The sequence below is a fragment of the Zingiber officinale genome, chromosome 9B (genome assembly GCF_018446385.1).
Source record: "Zingiber officinale cultivar Zhangliang chromosome 9B, Zo_v1.1, whole genome shotgun sequence".
Taxonomy (NCBI): domain Eukaryota; kingdom Viridiplantae; phylum Streptophyta; class Magnoliopsida; order Zingiberales; family Zingiberaceae; genus Zingiber; species Zingiber officinale.
Genome location: NC_056003.1, coordinates 99,839,539 through 99,867,392, shown reverse-complemented (window position 1 = coordinate 99,867,392; position 27,854 = coordinate 99,839,539). Strand labels below are relative to the sequence as shown.

Here is a 27,854-nt window from a genome sequence, read left to right as displayed (position 1 = left end):
TTAACAAGTGCTGATCCAGAAACTAGGTTTTTCCTGATGTCAGGAACATGGAGCACATTAATGAGCGTTAGCTCTTTCCTAGACGTCATTTTCAGAACAACTTTCATGAGTCCGACAATCGAGGATGTCATGGAATTGCCCATATAGAGCTTTCTTCCACTTATCGGAGTATACTTGGAGAACATCGTCTTATTAGAACAGATATGACGGGTTGCTCCAGTATCGATCCACCACTGCTTCGGGTTATCCACCACCGTGTAGGCTTCAAATATGACCGCAGTGAGATCCAATTCCATGTCGTCAGAAGTTACGACTTGGTTTGCAGCATCCTTCTGACTCTTGGTTGGTTTCTTCGGGCGTCTGCAATCCTTGGACATGTGTCCTGGCTTTCCATAGTTGTAGCATGTGTCCTTAAATTTCTTGCCTTGAGCATTCTTTTTGGATTGCTTCAGCTTTTTAGCTTTTGGCTCAGCCAGGTTGGACACCTCGTCGACTGCCCACTTCGTTCCTCTGGAGTCGGACATCTTTCGATTATCTTCCTCTATTCATAACCTCAGGATTAGGTCTTCAAGTCTCATCTCCTTTTGCTTGTGCTTTAGGTAATTTTTGAAATTCTTCCACGACGGAGGGAGTTTCTCGATTACCGCAGCTACTTTGAACGACTCATTCAGCTTCATGCCTTCAACATCCAGATCATGCATTATCAGTTGCATGTCTTAGACTTGAGATGTTACGCTCTTGGAATCCAGCATTTTGAAATCCAGAAACCGATCGACGATGAATTTCTTCAACCCGACACTTTCGGTTTTGTATTTCCTTTCAAGTGACTCCCATAGAGACTTTGCCATCTCTATTGAACAATACACGTTATACAATGCGTTATCCAATGCGTTGAGAACATAGTTACAACACAAGAAATCTCCGTGCGACCACGCATCGCTTGCAGCTTTACTATCGAAATTACCTTCCGTAGTGGCTGGCGGGTCTTCATGCAAAAACCATACGAGGTTTAATGTTGTCAGGTAGAACATCATCTTCTGCTGCCATCTTTTGAAGTCGACTTCGTTGAAATTTTCCGGCTTCTCTCTGATTGGAATGACGGTTGGAACGTCGTTGATTCCAGCCATAAGTTTACACGAAGAAAATTCGTCTTAAAAATGTTGGGTCCTTTAGACGGAACGATGGTATATCACCGTTTTCGGCTAAGTCGAGGCTAGAGTTAGACTCTATCTCTTTAAGATGAATTTACTCCGCACACGGTGCTCACGGAATACGACAATCGTCTCCCAAGATACAACGATTTTTATCTTGCGATAGTAGCACTGCAAATCGCAAGACCTCCAAACCGAGGAAGCTTCTTGAACTCTTCAATGCAAGAATGCAGTGCTTGCTTTGCTTGGAAGGAAGTGAGTGAATGAATAAATGAGTATGTGAGGGACTTTATTTATACATATGAAAGGATATAAAAACCTCTTGGTTCAATTAGATCTTATCCATCCATTTCAAAATGGGTGATGTAGATCACATCCTTTCTTAAAAGGCATACTACTTCATTAGATGTCTCTTTAATCATCCAAAAGACATTTAAACCTTTTTAATTATTTTTCCATTTATAATTTCTAACATATTCCCATATTGAACCCAAACAATATAACATCTTTATATATAGTAAAATTTCTTTTTCAAAGAATACATTAGAGATGAATTGGAAATCCTTACATGAAATACAATAGCTGATCATGCTAAAATCCCTTCCCCACTATAGCCTTCAATGTGTCGCCTAGTGTAGACTCATTTTTCACACTTTGAGCCCATCTTTCTTTTACCATGACTTCGTTAAAACTTTGCCGCAAGGCTTTAGAAATTGCAGGATTGCTTCTGCTAGCAAAAAAGTCTAATATTTCTGTTTCTTTCTCACTCGTCCCAAACTAAAAGTAAAATAATAAAAAAACAATATTAGCAAAATTATACACGATATCATTTTAAATAAAAAAAATAAATGATTAGGTCACAAACCAATTTCACAATATATGAGACCACATAAGGTAAGAACACTTCTGACCATTTCTTTTGTATTTTATCATCCCAATTTTCCTGTAAAAAGATAATTAGTAACTATAGCTTAGTCAAGTAATATACTGAGTTATTTCATAAAGAAATAAAAACATTATGAAAATGGAAATTATATGAGCTCCAATAATTTATGAAGATATTATATTTGCTAATTGAGAATGAAACCTACAATACTAAAATAACAATTTTTAAAAGTAATTATTTGTTATTAAATACTTGTAAATTATTTAATTCTATTGACAATGTTTACTATGCTTACTTAATGTTGATATGTACAAGGTCATAAATTTAGTTAAACATATCAAAAATTTTGCTTTTGGTATTACATAAAAATATTTAAAAAATCTTTATAAAATGATAACATATTTTAAAATTATAATTTGCAATATTCTTATATCTAGATATATCACTTTTGTGTCAATTTTATATTTTAGCTCATAACCTACTGTTGTAGGCAAAGTATCAATAGATTTAATAGAATTTCATACAACATTTTTTAAGGAGATTTTTGGAAATTATGATATGTGATAAGGCATCAACATATGTTATTTTAATAACGTTCAATTTTTATCTTATTAATCAAAAATAATAAATTAGAATAAGTTAATTGCATTAAAATTCAAATATTAATAGTGCTAAAAATGAAGTTGAATTTTTTTTTAAAAAAAAGTGCTTATAGTTTATAAAATGACTATTGAAGATTCTATATCAATAAAACTAAATTATTCCAAGTATAAAATAAATGTCAATCTCTATAATTTAAATAATAGTCATTATAAAGAATGAAATAATAGTGTGCACAAAAGATAAAACTTTAAGAAATTTTTAAATGATCCTTTTGATTTGTACTATATGTATTTTATATGAATCATATAACTAAAATAAATTAAACTAGATAATATGTAGACATTGAACATAAAAATAATTTCAAGCAAAACTACAATGGCTATTTTGGTTTCTTTAAAACATACCTTTAACCATCTCCATGCAATATCCCTACCTGCTTGCTTAACGTTATACAAGCCACTTTTTAATGCATCTAGAGGTTGAACCTTGAAAGTAAATTTGAAAATAGTAAGTTTAAGCATGAGGAAGAACAACATAAAAGGAACAGTAATAATGAAAGAAGTTACCTCAGACGATAATAAAAAGTTAAGCGATTCAAGGAGTATATTTGGATCCAGACATCTTGTAAAACATGCTAAAGACCAATCAAAAGCTTATTAGTTACAATTATGGGGTAACTAATTAGAGTATGATAAAGTTAGATAGTTCACATACATAAAATGAGTGTTTTTTCACTAGCATCATCTGCTTCTCTATAGAGCTTTAAGAGAAATTCATAACCCGATCTATTGGTGGTGGTGACCGTTTGCATTATAGAAAGATATACAACCTATACAAATTCATTCAAAATGAATGAATAGAAAAAGGGATGTAATGACTAATGCTAAAAATATCTTAATTTACCTTTTTAATATCTGGGGATAGTGCAATTGTACTTGTATTACTCGTGAAAGGTTGTAGATGCTCAATTGCATAATTTATAGTTTTCTCATGTCCAAGAAGTACAAAGGTATTTTGTATTTGCTTTCTTAAAAGGGTATCCGATTGACTTTCATTTTTTCTAGCATCCCAACCCAACTTGCTGAGAAGTTGAACATGGTTAGTTAAGAAAGAGAAATTAATAATATATACGAGAAAGAAATTCAATTGTTTTTTTTTAAAAAAAATCTTTGTAAATATAGCATTTCTTAACCACATAAAATAAGTCCATCATAGTTCTATATTATCCTATGCTTGAAATTTGCATCTCAAAATCAGTTGATTTTAAAAAATAAATAAAAATGGAATTGTGACAAAGAGTATATGACAAATCAAACTTAAACAACTTCAACTGTAGTGGTATCGAAGCCATAAAAAATAAACCCACACTTAAATTTGATCCATAACCATATTAGATGAAGGCAGTAGCAAATCACAATTTCTTATAATAGTACTCATGAGTAACAAAATTAAGAATTTAATATCCAATAAAAAAGTAGTTTGCATATCAATTTTAATAATTTAAAAAATTAAAAGCCAAACTATGCGCATCATATTAGTCTTAACAAAAATATGTAGATGAAACTATTTATTGTCTAAATTTCAAAAACTAAAAGCAAAGAGAATTCAGAAATATTAAAATCAATATCTATTACCAATTAATAAATATAGTTGATGTCACCTTTTTTTTGTATCATCTCTTATTGTTTCATAATGTACTTTATTGATAAATAACTAAATTATGTAAATATAAAATAATTTAAAATACGTATGCCACTAAAAAGAAAGGAAAAGCTATAAAAGAACATAATTTTAAATTCGATGGACTTACTCTGCATGCGATTGGAGAAGATTAATAAAGAGTAATTTAACATCATTTGAAAGTTCAGGTTTAGCATCAGCTATTAAGTCTACGATAGTTAGACCAATCTGTCAAAGCAATGGAAGAGGATCATGACCAAGATAATATAAATGTAATATAAAAGAGTTGGGAAATGAACTTACTGTGATAATATGGTTTAGAATGAGTTGATTAGCCTCTTCTCGATAAGCATTTAATAATAACAAGAAAGATGATAATGTTTCCCTACTAGCTTTGCAAAACAAAAAATAATCCTCCAAAACTCCTACATTAGAGATAAGTATAGCCCTTTAGACATCAAGGATATTATAAAAGCTCATAATGGTGCTACTAACGTACCATATCTATCCATTTGGTTTAATTGATTCGCCTCTATTGCATTTCTTAGCCTGGTTACAAGTTCATTATCATAATGCACTTTGTACAATCCTCCTTGCTTGATATTCAATTTGATCCAAGCATTTTGAGAATTCCCTTGGTTGTCTTGATCAATCAAATTCAACTTTGCAGACTTTGAGTTTAATAAAAAAGTTTTAGTGGTGTCATATGAACCATAGGATAATGTAATAGGAATTATCCATTGACTGTCATCGAAAGATCCATCCAGTAAAAATCGAGACTGCAATTAAAAAAATACATATTGTGTGTAACTTTTAAATTTCATACTAAGAATCAAAGTAAATATACTTATAAATTTAAGGGTTAAATTTTAACTGAAATTCAAACAAATTCCATATATACTCAAATACTTCATATTTAATTTAAAGCTAATGCATCTAGTCATTATTAGTCCAATGTAATACATAACATTCTATTATCAAGAAATTGACTTTGACTAACTACAAGGCAAAAGAGATAGATAATCAATTAACTAAACAAATACAAGGTTTAATATAGTAGTACTGAAGTTGGGGGTTATCATCCAAGTCAACACTTTAATTCAAAATACTCTAAACTATAGAAATAATTATCATACTCAAAATAAATAAGTCATGTATAATTCTTAGCTTAGCTATAAAATATGGTACGATGAAACTTTAGTTAAGATACAACACAAAATTTATAAACAAAAAATAACAAATAAATTAACTAGAACATGTTGCTATATGTAGAAAAGAGTTATAAAATTAACATGCAAAACTTTTAATCTTCTACAAATATGAAATTATGGCAAAGAATAAAAAAATCACCATACTTAACACTAGATTCTTCATTTATTATCTTGATACTACATACTCCTTTAAATCTAGTTGTTATTCTTGTTACATATACATCATTATTGAAGTATAAATCATAGACAGAATCCATTACTTTTGAATCATGAATCTCAAGTAAAGCTCATTAACTCTTATAGTACTTACAACTAAATTAGCACAAGGACTTTATAATTAGCTTGCACATTGATGACAAATTTTATATGAAATCATTACTAAATTATCAAATTTTAAAAAAAAAAATACATCACAATATAAATGAGGCTAGAAGAAAACAAACCTGATTAATTTCTAAGACATTTCCTGTAAGCATCACATTTATGACAGGATATCCTTCTTGCTTTGTCCAAGTAGACATCATATCGCCAATAGGTTCATTAATTTCCTCTTGAATAACATTCCAAAGGTCTTCCGTTTTTGCATTGAGGTATGAATATCTTTTAATATATGCAGCTATTGATTTCTGAAAATGGTATTAAAAAATAGATTAGGTATATTTAAATACTTTACCACTTGGAAATTCTTGCAATAGAAAAGAAGCTAGATAAAAAAGAAAATCCAAAATAAATTAGAATTTATTTCTTAACCAAATGAAATTATATTGTGCCATAACAAAATGAGTTAATTAATAACTAAGCAATGTAAATTCTTCATATCTTGTTTTTTTTAGTTTAGTTTGGAAATTAAGAAACCTTCATTATTTTTTTTGTACGATCTTCAATTAAGACAGCAATATCATAGAAGCTAGGTCTTTAGGTGGTAGGAATTGGTTATTAGAAATTAAGTATCAAAGAGGTGTGATATCTTAAAACAAAAGCAACCAATCCATGCCTATATCATGTTAGATACAAATTTTAGAAAGTTAGTAGAAGACCAACTTAAAGAAGTCATAATCAAATGATAACTAAATATAGAGCTAGCATTGTAAATATTATATGCAATTCTAACCTGAAGAGATTCATCTCCAATGTAACTTTGAAGCATTCGAATAACCAAGGCTCCCTTCTGGTAGGTTATTGAATCAAACATTTCCAATGCTTCAATGCCAGATGTGATATTCAGTACCTGAACAATGAAGTGAAACATAAACCGTCATATACAATATTGAAAAAAGAGAAGAATATTAATATATATTTTCAACACAATTAACTCCTTTAGAAAAGAACCTTGCATGATACAAATTGAAAACAATTAAGCTAAGGGTGCATACATTTATCACTTTTACTAGGTGAATTTGAGTTTTACTAGAGGATACACTTTCCTCACTTTCCTATTAATTGTTGGGGCTTTTTCATGACAAAAGAATCTATGAAGATGAATAAATACAAAAAAAAAAAATTATAAATTGTGTTTCTAAATGGTATACTTCCAAATATTTTTAAACTTTATTACGTCTTTCCATTGTGACAAGATTTTAAATACTATTTGGTAGTAATTAAAACTAACATGATAAATCTATAAACTCATCTTGGTTCTTATGTTTATCACTATAATCCAATATTTTAATAGATATGCATCCAATAAAGCCAAGTGTCCACCAAATGATTTAGTTATCATAATATTGAATTAGAAACTATAAATAATTCCTAAGAACATTGTGAATGCACATTAATATTGGAAAGATGTTATTTGATAAGTGCTAAAAGATAATGATAATTTGCGAAGAAAAATAAATAAAGAGAATTATACCTCAATAGGATGAGAATCAGATAATGCATCTAATTCTAGAGTTGCAGTAGTATCGTCAAGAAGTTGACTCCACTTTTCCCATTCAGGAAACACATCATCTATTACTAAATAACTCATCTATTTTAAGATGAGATAACGAAGATTCATCAATTTTATATTTAAGTAAATAATGTAAAATGCACATCAAATATTGAGGAATGATGAAGAGTACCCAATCGGCAAACCCTTCATTTAGCCATAGATCTGTCCACCATTCCATTGTCACCCGATTCCCAAACCATTGATGGGCTAACTCATGTGCTACTATTTCCGCCACCTAAAAGAAATTTATTGTCTTAGATTTTTTTTAAAAAAAATCCATATAAGGTAAATAAAATATTAGTTAAATTTGTTTGCTAAAAGAACACACAATGAAACATATTAGACAATTATAATTAAAATTTGACAAAAGAAATCTTTCTAGTTGGATTACCTTTGGGCATGAAATAAGCATATATAAAAATTCTAAATATAGCATAAGAACATTATAGCTAGATTGATAACCTGTTGTTTAACTTTGACAGATGAGCTCAATTCATCGTAGAATAAATAGTCCTCACTGAATATTAGCAATCCATAGTTCTCCATCCCTTGCTCTTGAAAGTTAGGAACAGCCGCCAAATCCAACTTGGGAAGGCCATAAGGAATAGAGAAATATCTAGATATTAAGAGAAAAAAATAGCTCTTTGTCAGTTTTAAAAACTTTGAGTCTTAATAAAATAATTCAATCTAAAGACCTAAGAGAGGAATCTATAGAGATTCTAAACAAAATCTAACATTATGATTGAATGAAACAATTCTAAAAAATAGTTAGCAATTAAAACATGAAATATAGCTCTTCAATAGTTTGTATTTTAATTTGAAGAAGCTAGAAGGCAATTATGTGATAAAAATCAAGTGGTAAGTATTATACCCTTTCAAAAAATCCAATGTCTTCGTAGTAAGATCTAAAGCAAATTTTCCCTGATTGCTTTTACCAATCCGTGTATAAACACGGATTTTTAGTCCTAAATAAGTAACAAGGCACATAATTGTCAAAGTAGAAGAAAAAATATTATAAAAGAATTGAAAAGGATAAGAAAAATTATATACCATCAGATGAATATGTCTCTATGTAGTCCAATGAACCGACAACAAAAGCAACCAAGTAGGTGGACATAATTGGAGACTCTTGAAAATAAACTGTCTTGATAATACCATTATCATTTTCACTTATCACAGGCATGTTTGATAGTGCAACCAACTTGGATGGAACTTCCAACTTTATTGTGAATGTAGCCTATATTTAGTTTAAAGAAAACAATTAATATAAGTCATATATCTAGAAAAGTTCTTAGAAGCTTTCAATCCAAAAAAAAAAAAAAAAAAAAAAATCATAGCTAGACTATATTGTATATTGTATGTTTCTTAAAAATTCCATCAACATCTTATAAGATATTGTAATATAAAGTTGCGCACCTCAAGTTGGCTCAATAGTTTATGGCTTGAGCCCAAAAACAAGATAAAAGGGAAGTGGGCTACTTGAAAAATAAAAAAAATGAAATTTTATAGAATATTATGCTGCATTATATGAAAATAATTCATGAGAGAAAAATGAAATTTGCTACCACAAATGCATAGATAAATTTTTTGATAGTGTGGTAAATCAACAATAGCTAAGATTATTTTTTTGTTATTCACTAAATTTAGAGTTATAAATAAATCTAATATCTAATATTGAGTCATTTCTTTTAGAGTAATTTTTTTTCTAATTAGTGAAGAATGAAACTCTAGAAGGAGAAGTTGTTAAAAAAAAAAGGTAGTGAAGAATGAAACTTTGGATGCACAAGTTGTAAATCTAGTTAGTTTCATTATTTAATAAAAAATAAATTATATTAAATTCTATACATAATTACATAGAAGTGAGAACAAAGTGTTCTCCTTTAATTTATTTATTTTGGTCTTTTGGTTTTGGGACTTACGGTCATTAAGCATTTCTTCTTAATTGTAGCAACTTGTTAATGTTGCCATTTTATATTTGCCTCATTTAGGCTACTATTTCATGGGTATTTTTTTAATGACTCTTAACTTTAGTAATCTATACATTTTTCATAGAGGTTCCACCAACACATGAATTGAGTAATTTATCAAACATATTTTTTAAAGATTACTAAATAATTCAACAAATTATAAAAATAATAGTATGAAAACTAATAATTTAGGTTAAGAAGGACCTTGAATGCTGGTTCATCCCAACATGGAAAACAACGTCTAGCATATGTTGGCTCGAATTGGGTCAAAGCCATAATTTGTGTTTCTCCATATTGCTCATAGGTGCTACAGAATACATAAAACAATTGCTTTGCTTCATGTAATATAATAATGAAATAAAATTAATTTCCTAAATTGAAATAATAGAATTTGTACCTTCTATAAAACCCCCTCGATTCATCATTTATGATACCGCTATATTTAATGCTTAGAATGCCTTTCCCAATTGGAAGAATGCCATCGAACCCTAGAATTAGGATCTCGTCATCTTTGACCTCCACAATACTCGAGGGATGCTTTAGCTCCTATCATATATGTCCATTGCAATTTAATAAAATTGTAAAGGAAGATACTTTGAATTAAGCATGAAACACTATATATGTTTCCTTACCTCTCCCCTACCTCCAAGAAGATCACCACTGAACCAAATAGAGCTTTGCTCAACTACAAGGTCAACAACATTAAGTACAAGGTATTTCGTAGGGGAAACAATATCTATTGTGATCTCTATCACACCCAAGAAAGTAAAGTTGGATAAGTCAACATTGATAGATAGATTATAGTTATGAGGGATCGCAAATTTTGGGAGCCGTGCTTGACCCTTGAATTGTTCGACATTTTGTTGCAATTGTTCCGTCTCCATCATTTCTCTTTCATGCATGACCGCTTGTGAATTTTGGTGATAAAAGAGGAGAATCATGATTATCAATCTTTTTATTATAATAAACATAGGGAGGGATCTAAGTGGAGTCATGATTCAATATTTAGGTACAAATAATTAATAAGGTAGTAGACGAAGAAAAAAAATGAGAAAAATAAATGAAATTAGTAACTAGTTAAATGAGAAATCAATATTGATCCATCCTAAAATGCTACCACCAAAAGGATGGCAGCTAAAGATTGAAGGATGATGAATGGATGTAGAAAAAGTTTTGCTTCATCTTATTTATACAAGCATGGTAGCTAATAAAAGTACGTTGAAAGTGGAGATTTTTTTGTCAAACCATACATTATTGAACGACTCACATTACTTATAGTTTTCAACACAATTATCAAACAAATAATTAATAAAAATAGTAACTAAATTCAGACTATCAATTTATATTTGTAGTGGACTATAGCGACTAATTGTTGTTCTCGTAAATGAATCTTGATATGACCTCACGTTGTTTATTGACAATTTACTGAACTGTCCAAAATAATGTGTATTTAACTTTCAAGATAGTTGTTTTCTATAATACCTCTCCTTTATTAACAATCAACTGTCATAATTCATGAGTCAATTACTAATTAATTTTTTATCCATTATATGTCAAACTTTCTAATGAGCTCGTGAGAAACATTTTAAAGATGCGCCAATTTTAAACAACATTTTAAAGATGCGCCACCATCGTGAGTAACATTTTAAAGATGCGCCAATTTTAAAAAACTATAGCTCTCTATCTATGTTATAAAATCCTCATGTGAGGGCATAATTATACTTTGGATGATATAATAAGTACAATAAACTTGATTTGGATTGTCTTTAAAGTGCTTAAAGTTATCAGTGAGTTTTAACTAAAATTCGACGATGGTTAAAATTCGTTGATCACCTTACAATGTCTAAAATTTGAAGATATTCACATGGTGAACGAGGAGAATGCTAATAACCCTTTGATAGTATTAGCAAATTATAATTATGACAAATCTAAATCTTTTAATGTGTCTGTCAAATTATCTCAAAGTTGTGAAGATTTCAAAAGTCGGCATCTCTCAATTTAGATTGTGGAATATAGGTTCTGGGGCATGATTTGTTGGATCGAAAGTGCTAGAGGGGTGGGGGGAGGGTGAATAGCGGTCGTGGCTTTCACTCGTTTCGGAATCAGAAAATGTTCAAGTTAAAGCAACGGAAATGATAACCAGAATAAGCACAAACACAGAGAGACACCAAGGGTTTACTTGGTTCGGAGCCTAGGGCGACTCCTACTCCAAGGCCCGTGATCGAATATCGCTTTCGGTGGACAATCACTATCAGTTCGAAAAACTTTTACAATCAAGGATTGCAAGTGCTGAATAAAGAAATGGTACCGACAATACACAAGAATTACGAGGTCGTCAGTTGTCGAAGTAGAAGCGCGTGTTGGAAGCGTTCGGAGAGCGTTCAGAACCACCGGTTGTTCTGTTCGAGATTGATATCTGGCTGCTTCCCGAGGCTCCTTTTTATAGGCTCTGTCATGTTGATCCAAATCCCCAAGTCTCGGGATCAGGCTTGACCCGAGGCGGATCGGTTGACCGATCCTTGCGTTCGGTCGACCGATCAGGCAATCTCCTCCTATCCGATCCGCCCGATCTGCTCGTTCCGCTTCGATCTGGTCAAGTCTCATCCGGGGTTCGGTCGACTGATCTCGCCGTTCGGTCGACCGATCCGCTTCTTTGACACGATCAATCTGTCCTGATCCAGTCGTCAATGATCCTTGGTTCGGTCGACCGATCATAAGGTTCGGTCGACCGATCCTCTGCTCGAGCCTGGTCCAAATTTTGGAAATCTGATCTGCTGGCTTTGGGGTTTCGGTCGACCGATCCCAAGGTTCGGTTGACCAATCCAGGTCAGATTTAACCCTGCATAAAAATTTTAGTCACCTACAAAACAGAGTTAGAACACAACAGATAATATACGAAAAATAGGTTTGACAGTATTTGGACTGTCCGGTTCTGACTTCGGATTTGCATTCGGAAACCCTAGGTTGAACCGACGCCTACTATTCCCTCTTCTGGGGAACGCGTCCTCACCTACACTGCTCAAGAGAAGTTACCTTTTGCCAGTTCGGTCCTCCAAACCGACTGGACTTTTGCTCGGCGCTTGAATCTTCCGATCTTCATGCTGGACGCCCGCTCCACGACTCGTCCAGACTTCCACCTGGTTCGTGACACCTGGATTTCCACCTAGGGTAACTGCCCCCAGGGTTTTTGCCCGAAGCTCCGACCCGCCAAGACTTTCTGCCTAGGGTTACCATCCCCTAGGACCTAGGGTTACCGCCCCGTAGGGTTTTTCCTTTACCTAAGCGCAGCTAAGGCTTTTGCCTAAGTGACCTTAGGACTTTCTTGCAATCTCAATCAACATATCAGATAACAAAACAACTTAACTTTGAATCTTTTGCCATGATCAAAACTCGGGTTCGATCGTCGGATGCTTCCTGCACCAACAATCTCCCTCTTTTTGATTATGACAATCGAAATTCAAAGTTAAGCAAAATAAAGATACCATAAAGAAATGTTATTAAGCATAAATTCATGAATTTTGTAAAAAGCTCCCCTTTTAACAGAAGCTTACAAAACTCCCCCTTAATAAAGGGGGGATGAATAGCGCTCGTGGCTTTCACTCGTTTCGGAATCGGAAAATGTTCGAGTTAAAGCAACGGAAATGATAAACAGAATAAGCACAAACACAGAGAGACACCAAGAGTTTACTTGGTTCGGAGCCTAGGGCGACTCCTACTCCAAGGCCCGCGATCGAAGATCGCTTTCGGTGGACAATCACTATCAGTTCGAAAAACTTTTACAATCAAGGATTACAAGTGCTGAATAAAGAAATGGTACCGACAATACACAAGAATTACGAGGTCGTCAGTTGTCGGAGTAGCAGCGCGTGTTGGAAGCGTTCGGAGAGCGTTCGGAGAGCGTTCGGAAGCACCGATTGTTCTGTTCGAGATTGATGTCTAGCTGCTTCCCGAGGCTCCTTTTTATAGGCTCTGTCATGTTGATCCAGATCCCCAAGTCTCGGGATCAGGCTTGACTCGAGGCGGATCGGTTGACCGATCCCTGCGTTCGGTCGACCGATCAGGCAATCTCCTCCTATCCGATTCGCCCGATCTTCTCGTTCCGCTTCGATCTGGTCAAGTCTCATCCGGGGTTCGGTCGACTGATCTCGCCGTTCGGTCGACCGATCCGCTTCTCTGACACGATCAATCTGGCATGATCCAGTCGTCAATGATCCTTGGTTCGGTCGACCGATCATAAGGTTCGGTCGACCGATCCTCTGCTCGAGCCTGGTCCAAATTTTGGAAATCTGATCTGCTGGCTTTGGGGTTTCGGTCGACCGATCCCAAGGTTCGGTTGACCAATCCAGGTCAGATTTAACCCTGCATAAAAATTTTAGTCACCTACAAAACAGAGTTAGAACACAACAGATAATATACGAAAAATAGGTTTGACAGTATTTGGACTGTCCGGTTCTGACTTCGGATTTGCATTCGGAAACCCTAGGTTGAACCGACGCCTACTATTCCCTCTTCTGGGGAACGCGTCCTCATTTACACTGCTCAAGAGAAGTTACCTTTTGCCAGTTCGGTCCTCAAAACCGACTGGACTTTTGCTCGGCGCTTGTATCTTTCGATCTTCATGCTGGACGCCCGCTCCATGACTCGTCCAGACTTCCACCTGGTTCGCGACACCTGTATTTCCACCTAGGGTTACCGCCCCCTAAGGTTTTTGCCCGAAGCTCCGACCCGCCAAGACTTTCTACCTAGGGTTACCATCCCCTAGGACCTAGGGTTACCGCCCCGTAGGGTTTTTCCTTTACCTAACCGCAGCTAAGGCTTTTGCCTAAGTGACCTTAGGACTTTCCTGCAATCTCAATCAACATATCAGATAACAAAACAACTTAACTTTGAATCTTTTGCCATTATCAAAACTCGGGTTCGATCGTCGGATGCTTCCTACACCAACAATCTCCCCCTTTTTGATTATGACAATTGAAATTCAAAGTTAAGCAAAAGAATGATACCATAAAGAAATGTTATTAAGCATAAATTCATGAATTTTGTAAAAAGCTCCCCTTTTAACAGAAGCTTACAAAACTCCCCCTTAATAAAGGGGGGATGAATAGCGCTCGTGGCTTTCACTCATTTCGGAATCGGAAAATGTTCGAGTTAAAGCAACGGAAATGATAAACAGAATAAGCACAAACACAGAGAGACACCAAGAGTTTACTTGGTTCGGAGCCTAGGGCGACTTCTACTCCAAGGCCCGCGATCGAAGATCGCTTTCGGTGGACAATCACTATCAGTTCGAAAAACTTTTACAATCAAGGATTACAAGTGCTGAATAAAGAAATGGTACCGACAATACACAAGAATTATGAGGTCGTCAGTTGTCGGAGTAGCAGCGCGTGTTGGAAGCGTTCAGAGAGCGTTCAGAAGCACCAATTGTTCTGTTCGAGATTGATGTCTAGCTGCTTCCCGAGGCTCCTTTTTATAGTCTCTGTCATGTTGATCCAGATCCCCAAGTCTCGGGATCAGGCTTGACCCGAGGCGGATCGGTTGACCGATCCCTGCGTTCGGTCGACCGATCAGGCAATCTCCTCCTATCCGATCCGCCCGATCTGCTCGTTCCGCTTCGATCTGGTCAAGTCTCATCCGGGGTTCGGTCGGCTGATCTCGCCGTTCGGTCGACCGATCCGCTTCTCTGACACGATCAATCTGGCCTGATCCAGTCGTCAATGATCCTTGGTTCGGTCGACCGATCATAAGGTTCGGTCGACCGATCCTCTGCTCGAGCCTGGTCCAAATTTTGGAAATCTGATCTGCTGGCTTTGGGGTTTCGATCGACCGATCCCAAGGTTCGGTTGACCAATCCAGGTCAGATTTAACCCTGCATAAAAATTTTAGTCACCTACAAAACAGAGTTAGAACACAACAGATAATATACGAAAAATAGGTTTGACAGTATTTGGACTGTCCGGTTCTGACTTCGGATTTGCATTCGGAAACCGTAGGTTGAACCGACGCCTACTATTCCCTCTTCTGGGGAACACGTCCTCACCTACACTGCTCAAGAGAAGTTACCTTTTGCCAGTTCGGTCCTCCAAACCGACTGGACTTTTGCTCGGCTCTTGTATCTTTCGATCTTCATGCTGGACGCCTGCTCCACGACTCGTCCAGACTTCCACCTGGTTCGCGACACCTGGATTTCCACCTAGGGTTACCGCCCCCTAGGGTTTTTGCCCGAAGCTCCGACCCGCCAAGACTTTCTGCCTTGGGTTACCATCCCCTAGGACCTAGGGTTACCGCCCCGTAGGGTTTTTCCTTTACTTAACCGCAGCTAAGGCTTTTGCCTAAGTGACCTTAGGACTTTCCTGCAATCTCAATCAACATATCAGATAACAAAACAACTTAACTTTGAATCTTTTGCCATTATCAAAACTCGGGTTCGATCGTCGGATGCTTCCTGCACCAACAATCTCCCCCTTTTTGATTATGACAATCGAAATTCAAAGTTAAGCAAAAGAAGGATACCATAAAGAAATGTTATTAAGCATAAATTCATGAATTTTGTAAAAAGCTCCCCTTTTAACAGAAGCTTACAAAACTCCCCCTTAATAAAGGCTCCACTTGAAGAAAAATTTCAAATCTTGAATTTTCTTTGACTTTTTGACTTTCTTTGAATTTTCTATACTCTCCCCCTTTGCCATATATCAAAAAATAAGCGAAGGAGTAAAGGATAAGTTGAGTATAAGGCTTAGTTTGTTTTGCGAAGTAACAACTTTAACAAGGTAGAAGAAAGGTTTAGAAAATAAACTTTGATAAATACTTAGTTTTTTTTTTCTTAGAACTTGATTTTCTTGAATAACTTTTTAGATAAGTGAAATTGCTGAAGAGGGATTAAGAAAAAACTATTTTTGACTTTGCAGAGTAACTTAGCTGATTTTGAATAGTTTTGAAAATTTTAAGTTTTGAAAGAGTTTTTAAAGGAAAACTTAGTTAAATTCGGAAAACCCTTTTTGAAAAATTACTTAGCTAAATTCTGAACGAGCCCCTTTTTTTTTGAAATACTTAGTTAAATTTGAGAGACAACTTGGTTTTTTTTTTTTAAAAAAAAAGAGATATTGATAAAAGTTTAGTTAAGATAATAAACAGTTTAAAGCTTAAGACTTATTTTTCTGGATAAGGATAATTAGATTTGCTTTAACTTTTTAAAGAGTTTAAGTGTTTAATCAAAAACTTGGCTTAACTCCACTCACTCCCCCTTAATTAATGCCAAAATAAATCCCTGGGGTCCAAAAGTCCAAGCATGAGTAATTTCAATTCCTTAGCCACATGTCTAACCATTAGCTATTCACTATTTACCTAGAGGGTAATAATTTTCACTTGGTTAGTCAAGTTAAGTTGGTGATCCAGTTTGTAATGATCCGACCCCTTGGCCCCTTGGGCGGCCCAACTGGCGGCCCATTTGGTGGCCCCTTGGCGGTCCCTTGGGTGGCCCAACTGGCGACCCCTTATGTCATCGATGTTGGTTAGTCCTAGGAAAACATACCGGTTCCACTGTACAAATTTTTTTGTACAAGTGTCGAACCTTTCCTTAAATAACCTATTGTGTTCTTTAGAAGTTAAATTAGGAATCGCAGACGGAACTTAACATCATTGATTCCAAATTTAACTTATCTGTTCTTAATGGTTTAGATTTGAATCGTAAGCGGAACCTAACACTATTGATTCAAATCTACCTATGTTATTAATTCCATTAAATATTAATTTCCAAAATTGGCTTCCAGGACTGCATGGCGAGGCACATGACATTCTTGGATATGGGAGCAACCACCACCGCCTAGACAAAGCCTTTTAAGGAAAGCTAATATTTAATTTCCTTAAATAACTCTAAGTTAACCAAAAGGAACAATCGAATCACAAATTCGAAAAAGAAGAAAACACAAACTTGAAAAACTAATTCGAAAAACTAGATCTAATGCCTCTTGTGTTTGGAATTCTTACAAAAAGAAATAACTAGCATGATGCAGAAAACAATTGCTAATTATACCTTTTCTTTGTAAACTAATGACCTCGAGATCTTCTGCCGTATTCCTCGTCTCGCCTTGGACGTCGTGTGGGTGACGATCCTCCAAGATGAACACCACCCAAAAACTTCCTTCCTCCTCCTCCTCTAAAATCCGGCCACCACCACCACCAAGGAGAAGAGAGCAAAGGGGAAAGGAGAAGAGAGAGGGCCGGCCACCACCAAGAGAGACTCCTCCAAGAGAATAAGAAATGTGTTTCATGAAGTCTCCTCACCCATTCTTTTATAATACTTGCCCAAGGCAAATAAGGGAAGAATTTTTACAAAAATTAAAATCTTCCAAGAGTTTTTCCTTTTCCCTTTTAATTTTTCCTTTTCGTTCCTCTTGATTGAATCAATCACCAAAAATAAATTTGATGATTTTATTTTTACCAAGCAAGGTGGTCGACCCCCATAAGAGGAAAGGAATATTTATTTTTTTTATAAAATTTTACAAGAAGAAAAACTCTTATAAAATTTTACAAGCTCTCTTTCCTAAAGTAGGAGTTAAAAAAAGGAAAGTTCTAAAAAATTAAAACCATATTTTAAAATTTAAAACTTCTCTTATAAAATTTCCTTTTTTAACATGATGATAGAAAATTTAAATTTTAAAACTTATCTTCCTTTTTTTTCTTAAACCATGAGGATGGTTAAAAAAGGGAAGTTTTAAAACTTTTAAAACTCTCTATTAAAATATGTGGCCTAATTCAAATAAGGAAAATTTTAAAAATTAAAATCTCTCTTTTAAAACTTATAGTTTTCTACAAAGAGAAGATTTTAAAAATTCAAAACAACCCTCCTTGTTTGAATTATTGTGGCCGGCCCCTACTAGCTTGATTACCAAGCAATAGGGTCAGCCCCTTGGAAGAGGATGTGGTTGGCCCTTGCTTGGTCACCAAGCATTAGACCGGCCCCCTTCTTGGACACCAAGATGGGCTTATATTTGGATGGACTTGAGGCTATAATGAGGCTACGATAGGGACCTAGAGGAGAAATTGGTTTTGGCCTTCCGATGAGCTTGAGTATCCCGTGCTCGTCCCGAACACACAACTCAAGTTCATCGATAATAACTCATTCCACTAGAGAGTTATTATCGCACTACCGCACCAATCCCAAATTATATTATGGGCTTCTTCTTATCATGAGTGTGTTAGTCTCCCTATGTTTAAGATAACAAATGCCCACTAATTAAGTAGGTTACTGACAACTCACTTAATTAATATCTAGCTCCAAAAGTAGTACCACTCAATTTCATTGTCATGTCAGACTAAGTCCACCTGCAGGGTTTAACATGGCAATCCTTATGAGCTCCTCTTGGGGACATTTTCAACCTAGATAACTAGGACACAGATTTCTTTTATAATCAACAACACACACTATAAGTAATATCATTTCCCAACTTATCGGGCATATTGATTTATCGAGCTAAACCTCACCCTTTGATATGTCAAAGAAATAAATATTAAATATATGTGCTTGTTATTATATTAGGATTAAGAGCACACACTTCCATAATAACTAAGGTTTAGTTCTTTTATTAAGTCAGTACAAAAAGAACTTACTTAAATGGTCCTACTCAATACACTTAGAGTGTACCAGTGTAATTTATTAATTAAGATAAACTAATACTTAGTTACACTACGACTATTCCGATGATTTGTTCCTTTCCATCTTAGTCGTGAGCAACTGTTTATAATTTATAAAGAACCGTCAACATGATCTTCTGTGTGTGACACCACACACCATGTTTTCTACTATATAAATTAATTGAATAATTACATTTAACAAATAAATGTAGATATTGACCAATGTGATTCTTTTATTTTAAAAATAAATTTTTACAAAAGAAAGGCTTTTAGTATACACTCCAACAGTCGACCGACGACCCTCGGTTGTGTCGTTACTCACTAGGTCTTCCCACCCCTGGCCAATGGATTTTTGCCTTCCCCAGGATTCGAACTCTAGACCTCCATGCTAAGTACTAGAGCTTATGAATCCAGGTAGCCAAGTCAGCGCCGCTCACTTGGCTACCAGGATTCATAAACTCAAGTACTTAGCTTGGAGGTCTAGAGTTCGAATTCTAAGGAATGCAAAAATCCATTGGCCAAGGGTGGAAAGACCTAGTGAGTAACGACACGACCAAGGGTCGTCGGTTGACGACATAAGGGGTCGCCAGTTGGGCCGCCCAAGGGACCGCCAAGGGGCCACCAAATGGGTCGCCAATTGGGCCGCCCAAGGGGCTAAGGGGTCGGGTCGTTATAATAAAAAGCTCCATGTCCGAAGAAACTTGGCAGCATCTCCCCTGTATGACTGACAATTTGAACCATTTCAATAGACACAATATACCTCAGCCACAGGCGGCTGGAATATACACACAACCACGCAGTTTATATGCAGCCTACTCAGTTGATACAATAAAAAACACAACCACACAGTTATATGTAAATCTAATAGTCCACTCGGCTGTACCAAAACCAAACACAGCGGAAATACAATGGACAACACATACAAACTAAAAATGAAGACTACTAGCCGGCTAGGCTTACACCACACAACAAAACAACACTCCAGAAACAAAACCGGAATACAAAGCTAAATACACATATCTCATATACCAAAATAAAAATAAACAAAAACGGAGACAGGTCTTCTGATGTGATGTGGGGACCGACAGGCATGATACTCTAAGCGACTCCATAAATAACTTGGTACCTGAAAAAGATAGTGTCCACGGGGGTGAGTTCAACAACTCAGCAGATACCTAGTTGACATGTATAGTAAACTATAACAAATAGTAATAACTATGGAGTACAGTTTCCTAGACAAAAGCTGGGAATGCACAATAGAAAAGGGTTGAAGAGAACTGTACTCACCAGGGTCTCCTATCAGAATAGTCAGGTCATCAGACTGAGAGAATCATAAATCCTGTATACATGTCAAACATATGCATCCATCCAAATGCAGCATATAAGTGTAACAAACACAATCAATAAATGTATCAATGCATATGATGTAAATGACATGGTCATCCCTGATGCCAGTCAGCTATCTCACACATGATGGTGAGACCGAGTGGGTAGGGCTGTGACAACCGTGCACTCTGGCATCACTGCTCCTGATGAGTGACCGGGTGGACGGGATGCTGTCGGAGTACACCTATCTTCCTATCCCAAATCATAAGTGGGGGAGCTCAATGCTCTCATCTCCCGGTACACGATGACGGGGAGGGATCCCTGCCGGCTACCACGCTGCGTCCACTACCCATGAGCGGACCAACGGAGCCAAACAGAGCAAACTGTCTGTCGGCTACCACACCGCGTCTCTAAACCAACGGAGCCTAACAGAGCAAAACTGTCTGCCGGCTACCACGCTAAGTCACCGGACCAACGGAGCCTAACAGCAGAACCGCCACACACCTGTCTGATATACCACTAACCCATGAGTGGTGGTGTGTGCATATCCATGTAACTGGCAATGTGCTCGACAATAATGGAGCAGACTATCGCACAGCATGCAATCATGCGAGATGATGCATGACACTAAGCATGGCAAAATCCTGAATAGCATAGCAATATCCATATATATATATAATGTGTACCATAGGACACTGAACCAAATCAAAGGTACACAGATCAGATAAGGTATAAAACCCTAGATCCTGAATATAATAAACACATGGTTGTGTCACTACCCGTATAAGTATGTATAATCAGGTAGGTACTAACATGAAGCGCATAATAAGTAAACAAAACAAGCATGTAACAGGTATCGGGTAGTGACCAACCGAAGTAAAGGTGAACATAATCATTACTAAAGGTTATAACCAACTAAACATATCAACATGACATTATCAAAGATAAGTCAAGGTACCCGCCTCAAATAGCAGGTCTATTCTAGTCAAATCCAACGTCGAGATGCTCGTCTCGAATTAGAGTCCTATAATACATGATATACAGATTTAGCTAATTACATATAAATAAATTAGCTAAATCAAATTCTCGAGAAGCTAACATAAATCTAGATCCAATTATAAACTCTAATTGGATCATCTAACTCCTCAATCGATTCTAACTAATCCATTCAAATTAGGACTTGAAATAAGCATAATCAACCATAGCATCTTACCCAATTTAGTCCTAATTCAACACATATATCAACTAATCAAATAATCCAAATTCATTATGATCTACAACCAAGACCAATTACCTACTCCTTACCTCAATTCACAACCAAGTGGCTGCTGGTGGAAGGTTGTTTGTTGCTGGAATTAGAACAAGCAACTTCACAACAAGTCTTAATTCACCTCACGATCACAATTCCAACACTATACCTCAACCATCGTTGCTATTGCTCAACAACAAGGATCGTTGCTGCTGGACCTAATGTGAGCAGCTACTGGATTAAATTGCTGGACCAAGAAAACCCCACAGAGAAGAATGCTTCCTGCTGGAGTTCAAAGCTCTGTTGTTAGGAAACAAGTAAACACAAATTCCAGATCACAGAACGAAACAACTCATAGTTGGGAACAAATTACACTGTTCGGACTAAGAACAGAAGATCCAAAACCAACAACCCAAACTTACCTCAACCGTGACCTAAATCTACTGCAAGGAAGGGATGATCAAGAACAAAGGAGAAGATCCAAGTTCTGATATGGAAATACAGTAAGAACTGATCTGAGAACTTCCTCCTAGTTTAGAAAAAGAAGAAGATCACAACAAGGACAATCAATCACACACGATCCCTAATTCCACAGCTAGTTGAATCACCTACCTTAAGGATCACTGCTAGGGCACGGCGGTGATTCGGGACTAGGGCACAATGTCGAGCGTCGGCTAGGGGGAAGTGGTCGATTGGCGATCTAGGGCACAACGGAAGGTCGATGATGCAGTGAAGCGACGACTTGAGAGAAGACGATCGGCTCTGTGTTCCTGTGGCCCATTCAGCGCCGACGCGCATTTCCGAAGAGGGGAAGGGCAGCGCCAGTAGATGTCCGGCAGCGCTCAAGTGCCGGTGAGGAGAAGACGTCGGCAGCGCGCGGCTTGGAATGGATGAGGAGGAGAGGGGATCAGCAAATGAAGAGAAGGGAGATCGACAGTGGCGAGGAAGAGGAAGCAAAACCCTTATCAAGGGGTTTCGTACGCGAGGTGGGAGAAAGAAATCGTCACGGCGCTGGTTAGGGCAAAGATCGGGCATGAGTTCGGCGGGGAAAAGAGGAAATGGAAGAAAGAAAAGAAAAAGGAAATAAAGAAATAGAAATATGTAAAGAATTAAGAAAATAAACATTCCCTCACTCTAATGGGTAGCCTAAACAGGCTCTCCCGGGCCCAATATTTATCCCTGTAAACTCGTCCATATGATCTCCGAAAAATTCCCAAAAATTTTCTAAAAATTCTGGAAAATTCCCTTATCATTATTCGCCATTTTTCGGTATTTTACATTCTCCCCCACTAATAAAAATTTGATCCCCAAATTTCGTTATCTACCATCAGCAAATACTAACAACAGGCAAAGAGTATAAATGCTGAACGGTAAATTAAATCACATACCTCTAGTGAAAAGGTGGGGGCATCGATATCGAGCTACGATCGTATCCTCGAGCTCCCAGGTAGCCTCCTCGTTGAAGTGATGTTGCCATTCGACTTTAACTAGTCGGATTGTCTTGTTCCGCAACTAACGCTCTTTCCGGTCCAAAATCCATACCGGAACCTCCACATAAGTGACGTCAGGCTAAACGGGAACTGAGATATCTATCAGCACATGTGTCGGGTCGGGTATGTATCTCCTCAGCATAGATACGTGGAATATGTCGTGAACGCCTGCTAGGGACGGTGGTAGTGCCAGCCGATAAGCTATTGCTCCAATCCTCTCTAGGATCTGGAAAGGGCCAATGTATCGCGGAGCTAGCTTACCTATGAGGCCAAATCTCTTCACCCCTTTCGTGGGTGAACCTCGCAGAAATACATGGTCGCTTGTAGAGAACTCCAAGGGTATGCGTCTCCGATCTGCATAACTCTTCTGGCGGTCCTGCGCCTATGACATCCTCCGTCTAATAATACGGACTAGCTCTGCCTCCTGCTGAGCTCTATGAGGTCCCAACAACTAGGCCTCCCCCAACCTCATCCCCGAGGGTGGGTGTCCCGCAAGGCCTTCCATACAACTCTTCAAACAGTGCCATCTGGATAGCCGAATGAAAGCTGTTGTTATAGGCGAACTCTACCAATGGAAAATGGTCCCCCCAACTACCTTCGAAATCCAATACACATGACCTCAGCAAGTCCTCTAGAGTCTGAATGGTCCACTTTAACTGTCCATCTGTCTGCGGATGGAAAGCTATACTGAAATGAAACTGGGTGTCCAAGGCCTGCTACAGACTATGCCAGAAAAGAGACGTGAACTGGGGGTCTCTATCCGAAATAATAGTCAAAGGGACACCATGTAATCTGATGATCTCCCGGCAATACAGATCTGCCAATCGATCCAGGGAATCAGTCCTCCGAATCGCTAAGAAATGCGCGGATTTGGTTAATCGATCAACGATTACCCAAATCGCGTCATAGCCTCGTCGTGTCCTAAGCAAACCCACCACAAAGTCCATGGTGATATGTTCCCATTTCCACTCAAGAATAGGAATCCTCTGTAGAAATCCGAGAGGTCTCTGGTGCTCAGCCTTCACCTGCTGACAGACAAGACATCTAACTACGAATTCCGCGATGTCTTTCTTCATGTCGTTCTACCAATAAGAACGCCTCAAATCTCGGTACATATGGGTACCACCGGAGTGGATCGCAAATCGAGAGCGATGAGCCTCCTGAAGTAGCTCCTGCAAGACCGGGTGAGACTGAGGTACGCATAATCTACCTCGGAAGCATACAATACCCTCCTCATCTCGTGTGAACTCGGTCTGTTTCCCGGAAGCTATCTGGCTACCAATGGACTGTAAATGTTAATCTCCGACCTGGGCCTCCCGAATCCTCATCCTGATCGACGATTGAGCAACCATGGTAACTAGAATACCCTGCTCTGTCCGTCCGTGCTCCTTAAGGCCTAACTCGGAGAAACCCTGAATCAAATCCGTAACCACAACTCGGTGGCATGCTAAAGTCCCTCTGGACTTCCTGTTAAGTGCATCAGCAACCACATTAGCTTTCTCCGGGGTGGTAGCTAATGGTACAATCATAATCCTTCAGGAACTCCATCCATCTCCTCTGTCGGAGATTAAGTTCCTTCTGGGTGAAAATGTATTTGAGACTCTTATGATCAGTGAGAATCTCAAATGTAATACTGTACAGATGATGTCGCCAAATCTTCAAAGCAAAGATGATGGCGGCTAGCTCTAGATCATGTACTGGGTAGTTCTTCTCATGCTCCTTCAACTGCCGAGAAACATTGGAGACTACCCTGCTGTGCTGCATCAAAACAACCCCCAAACCCTGTAGAGAAGCATCGGTGTAAAGTACGAATCCGTCCTCTCCGGAAGGTAAAACCAAAATCGGAGTCGACACTAATCTCCGCTTCAGCTCCTGGAAGCTGGTCTCGCAGTCCTCAGTCCAAGTGAACTTCACGTCTTTCCTGGTCCGGCGTGTCAGTGGCATAGCTATGCGGGAGAACCCTCAACGAACCGTCTGTAATATCCTGCTAGCCCCAAGAACTGCGGATCTCCTGCACTGATTTCGGCTGCTTCCAACTGGTGACAACCTCGATCTTCCGAGGGTCTACCGAAATACCTCGGCTAGAGACCACGTGTCCCAGAAAACCAACTAAAGATAGCCAGAAGGCACACTTGCTGAACTTCGCGTATAGCTGATGTTTTCGAAGAGTCTCCAAGACTATGCGAAGATGCTGTGCATGTTCCTCCTCGGAACGCGAGTAGATCAATATGTCGTCGATGAAAACGACAACGAACTGATCTAGATACTCCATAAAGATGTGGTTCATCAAAACCATAAATACCGCTGGAACATTGATAAAACTAAATGACATTACTCAAAAACTCATAATGTCTGTACAACAAACATTCTCAACCTGAGATCCCCGATAACAAGTCTGAAATCTGATCACTAACTACAAATCACCAAAGATAGATCATCTAATATAAGAGTAACGCTCCGTCACAAGAAATACTACATATGTGGGAGCAACACTCTACCACCAACAAGGCAACCTATATGGGAGCAACACTCCAACACAACAATCCAAAATATGTGGGAGCAACGCTCCACCACAAACAATCCATAACATGTGGGAGCAACGCTCCACCACAATAATCCAAAATATATGGGAGCAACGCTCCACCACGAACAATCCATAATATGTGGGAGCAATGCTCCACCACAACAATAAAAAATATATGGGAGCAACGCTCCACCACAACCATCCAAAAATATGTGGGAGCAACGCTCCACCATAGACAATCTAAAATATGTGGGAGCAACGCTCCACCACAAACCTCCCATAAGTGTCTAAGACATCTAACTATCCAACTAGTGATTGCACAAAATCACTCTACCACATATCACTGTGAGCAACCAAGGGTATAACAACCTAGTAAGCAAATCAAATCCATCGTCAACTCTATCAACATCGTAGTGGGTCACCCACTAATAGGAGAATTAGTTGACAAAGCAATACAACAAATGACATAATGTAGACACTCCACATAAGTAGAATCATCATGATGCTACCCACAATACACGTGGCACATGTGCCCACACAACATAGGTATGATCGACATAATCCTCCAATTAGTACACACCAAACATACTCATAACACAGGTATAAATCAGCGTGATACCTCCAAAAATACATTTTGAACCCGTGTGCATATATCAACATAGGTATAATCGACAATACACCTCAAACAATACTTACCTTAACATATATACACCTATGCCAAGAGAATAATCAACATAATACTTTCAACGAATCATAATAGTCACAAGTGTACACACAAAACAAATATAATCAACAAGATACCTCCCATAATACACCAAACATATGTACACATAATATAGATATGAATAATCAGCATATTTAACACAATCAACCTGACATTCCCTATGCTACCTTCTATGTTATCCAACTAGGTACATACAGTCAAAAATTAAAGTCCACATGGAATAGGATACATCTATCCTCTATAGACTGACCCAAACCGACAATGGTATACGACTAATTCAGTCTTTTCCACGTCAGTACAAAATATGTACTCAAATGTGCTCTATATACCTAACTAAGTACAAATAATCCAAAGATTCGAACCTCTAAAAATAGAATATGACAATCCCCTACTGATCGGACCAACAAAACTAAATCGGTCATCTACTAACTAATCAAAAATACATTAATCCTCCACAAGCAACTAAGGTAAATCAATCCACGATTACCCAAATCAACAAGTGTAAATTAGACTTATACTGACTGATCTAACAAAAGTAAATCAATTATCTACTAATGAAATTAACTAAGATAAAATGGTATTCTACTGGCTAAGTCAACATGAATATGTAGATACTATCCATTACCCAGCTAATAATAATAGAGGCTGGTATGTGCCTTCATCTCCTAACTAACTAGTAGTAACAAAAGCTAAAACTACTGGTGGTATGATATGAAAAATCATCAGAGACTATAATCCTTGATTTCTATTAGGGTCGATCATCATAAGTGGCTAACCCATCACATGTAATATGAGCTAAAACAACTAGACAGGTACTAAATAAAAAGTGTTAATACATGTCATAACTATCATAGTCAACAATGCATACTAACAAAAAGGTAGGATAACAGTATATCAACATACCTCCTATAGCTTGGGGATGTCCTGCCACTGCCAGGTCCCAAAACCCGAAAAGTCACATCGAAAAAACTAAAACATGAAATCCGAAACACGGGATATATGACTCGTAAACCGTGCTCTGATACCAATAAATTGGTATCAGATAAATCTCGAAATCTGTAACACGATATACAAACAAGTATCACCAACCTCGCTCTGAAACCAAATAAATTGTCATGCCCCGGGGGAGTCCTTGTCCGAAGAAATTTCGGCAGCATCTCCCCTGTATGGCTGACAATCTGAACCATTTCTACAGACACAATATACCTCAGCCACAGGCGACTGGAATATACACACAACCACACAGCTTATATGCAGCCTACTCGGTTGATATAATAAAAAATACAACCATGCAGTTATATGTAAATCTAACAGCCCACTCGGCTGTACCAAAATCAAACACAGCGGAAATACAATGGACAACACATACAAACTAAAAACGAAGACTGCTAGCCGGCTAGGATTACACCACACAACAAAACAACACTCCAGAAACAAAACTGGAACACAAAGCTAAATACACATATCTCATATACCA

The 27,854-nt window shown here is 37.3% G+C and overlaps 1 protein-coding gene across 1 annotated transcript; it reads right to left on the bottom strand.

Annotated features, from left to right (window-relative positions):
- Nucleotides 1–1,742: 1,742 nt before the first annotated feature.
- LOC122023224 (aminopeptidase M1-C-like) lies at nt 1,743–10,333 on the bottom strand. The gene is made up of 13 exons (XM_042581299.1): nt 10,064–10,333; nt 9,829–9,968; nt 9,636–9,738; nt 8,515–8,701; nt 8,336–8,429; nt 7,927–8,080; nt 7,595–7,699; nt 7,384–7,500; nt 6,643–6,759; nt 5,975–6,157; nt 3,045–3,125; nt 2,017–2,094; nt 1,743–1,928 (listed from the first exon to the last, which is right to left on the bottom strand). The coding sequence occupies exons 1-13, from the start codon at nt 10,331–10,333 to the stop codon at nt 1,743–1,745; spliced, it is 1,815 nt and encodes a 604-aa protein (XP_042437233.1).
- Between the last annotated feature and the right edge of the window lie 17,521 nt (nt 10,334–27,854).

Excerpts from the sequence above, each read along its gene's own strand:
- LOC122023224 (XM_042581299.1), bottom strand. The coding sequence starts at position 10,333 with ATGCATGAAAGAGAAATGATGGAGACGGAACAATTGCAACAAAATGTC. Across the intron at positions 9,739-9,828 it reads TCGAGGGGGTTTTATAGAAG|CACCTATGAGCAATATGGAG; the intron begins GTACAAATTCTA and ends TGTATTCTGTAG. Across the intron at positions 8,702-9,635 it reads GGGATGAACCAGCATTCAAG|GCTACATTCACAATAAAGTT; the intron begins GTCCTTCTTAAC and ends AACTAAATATAG.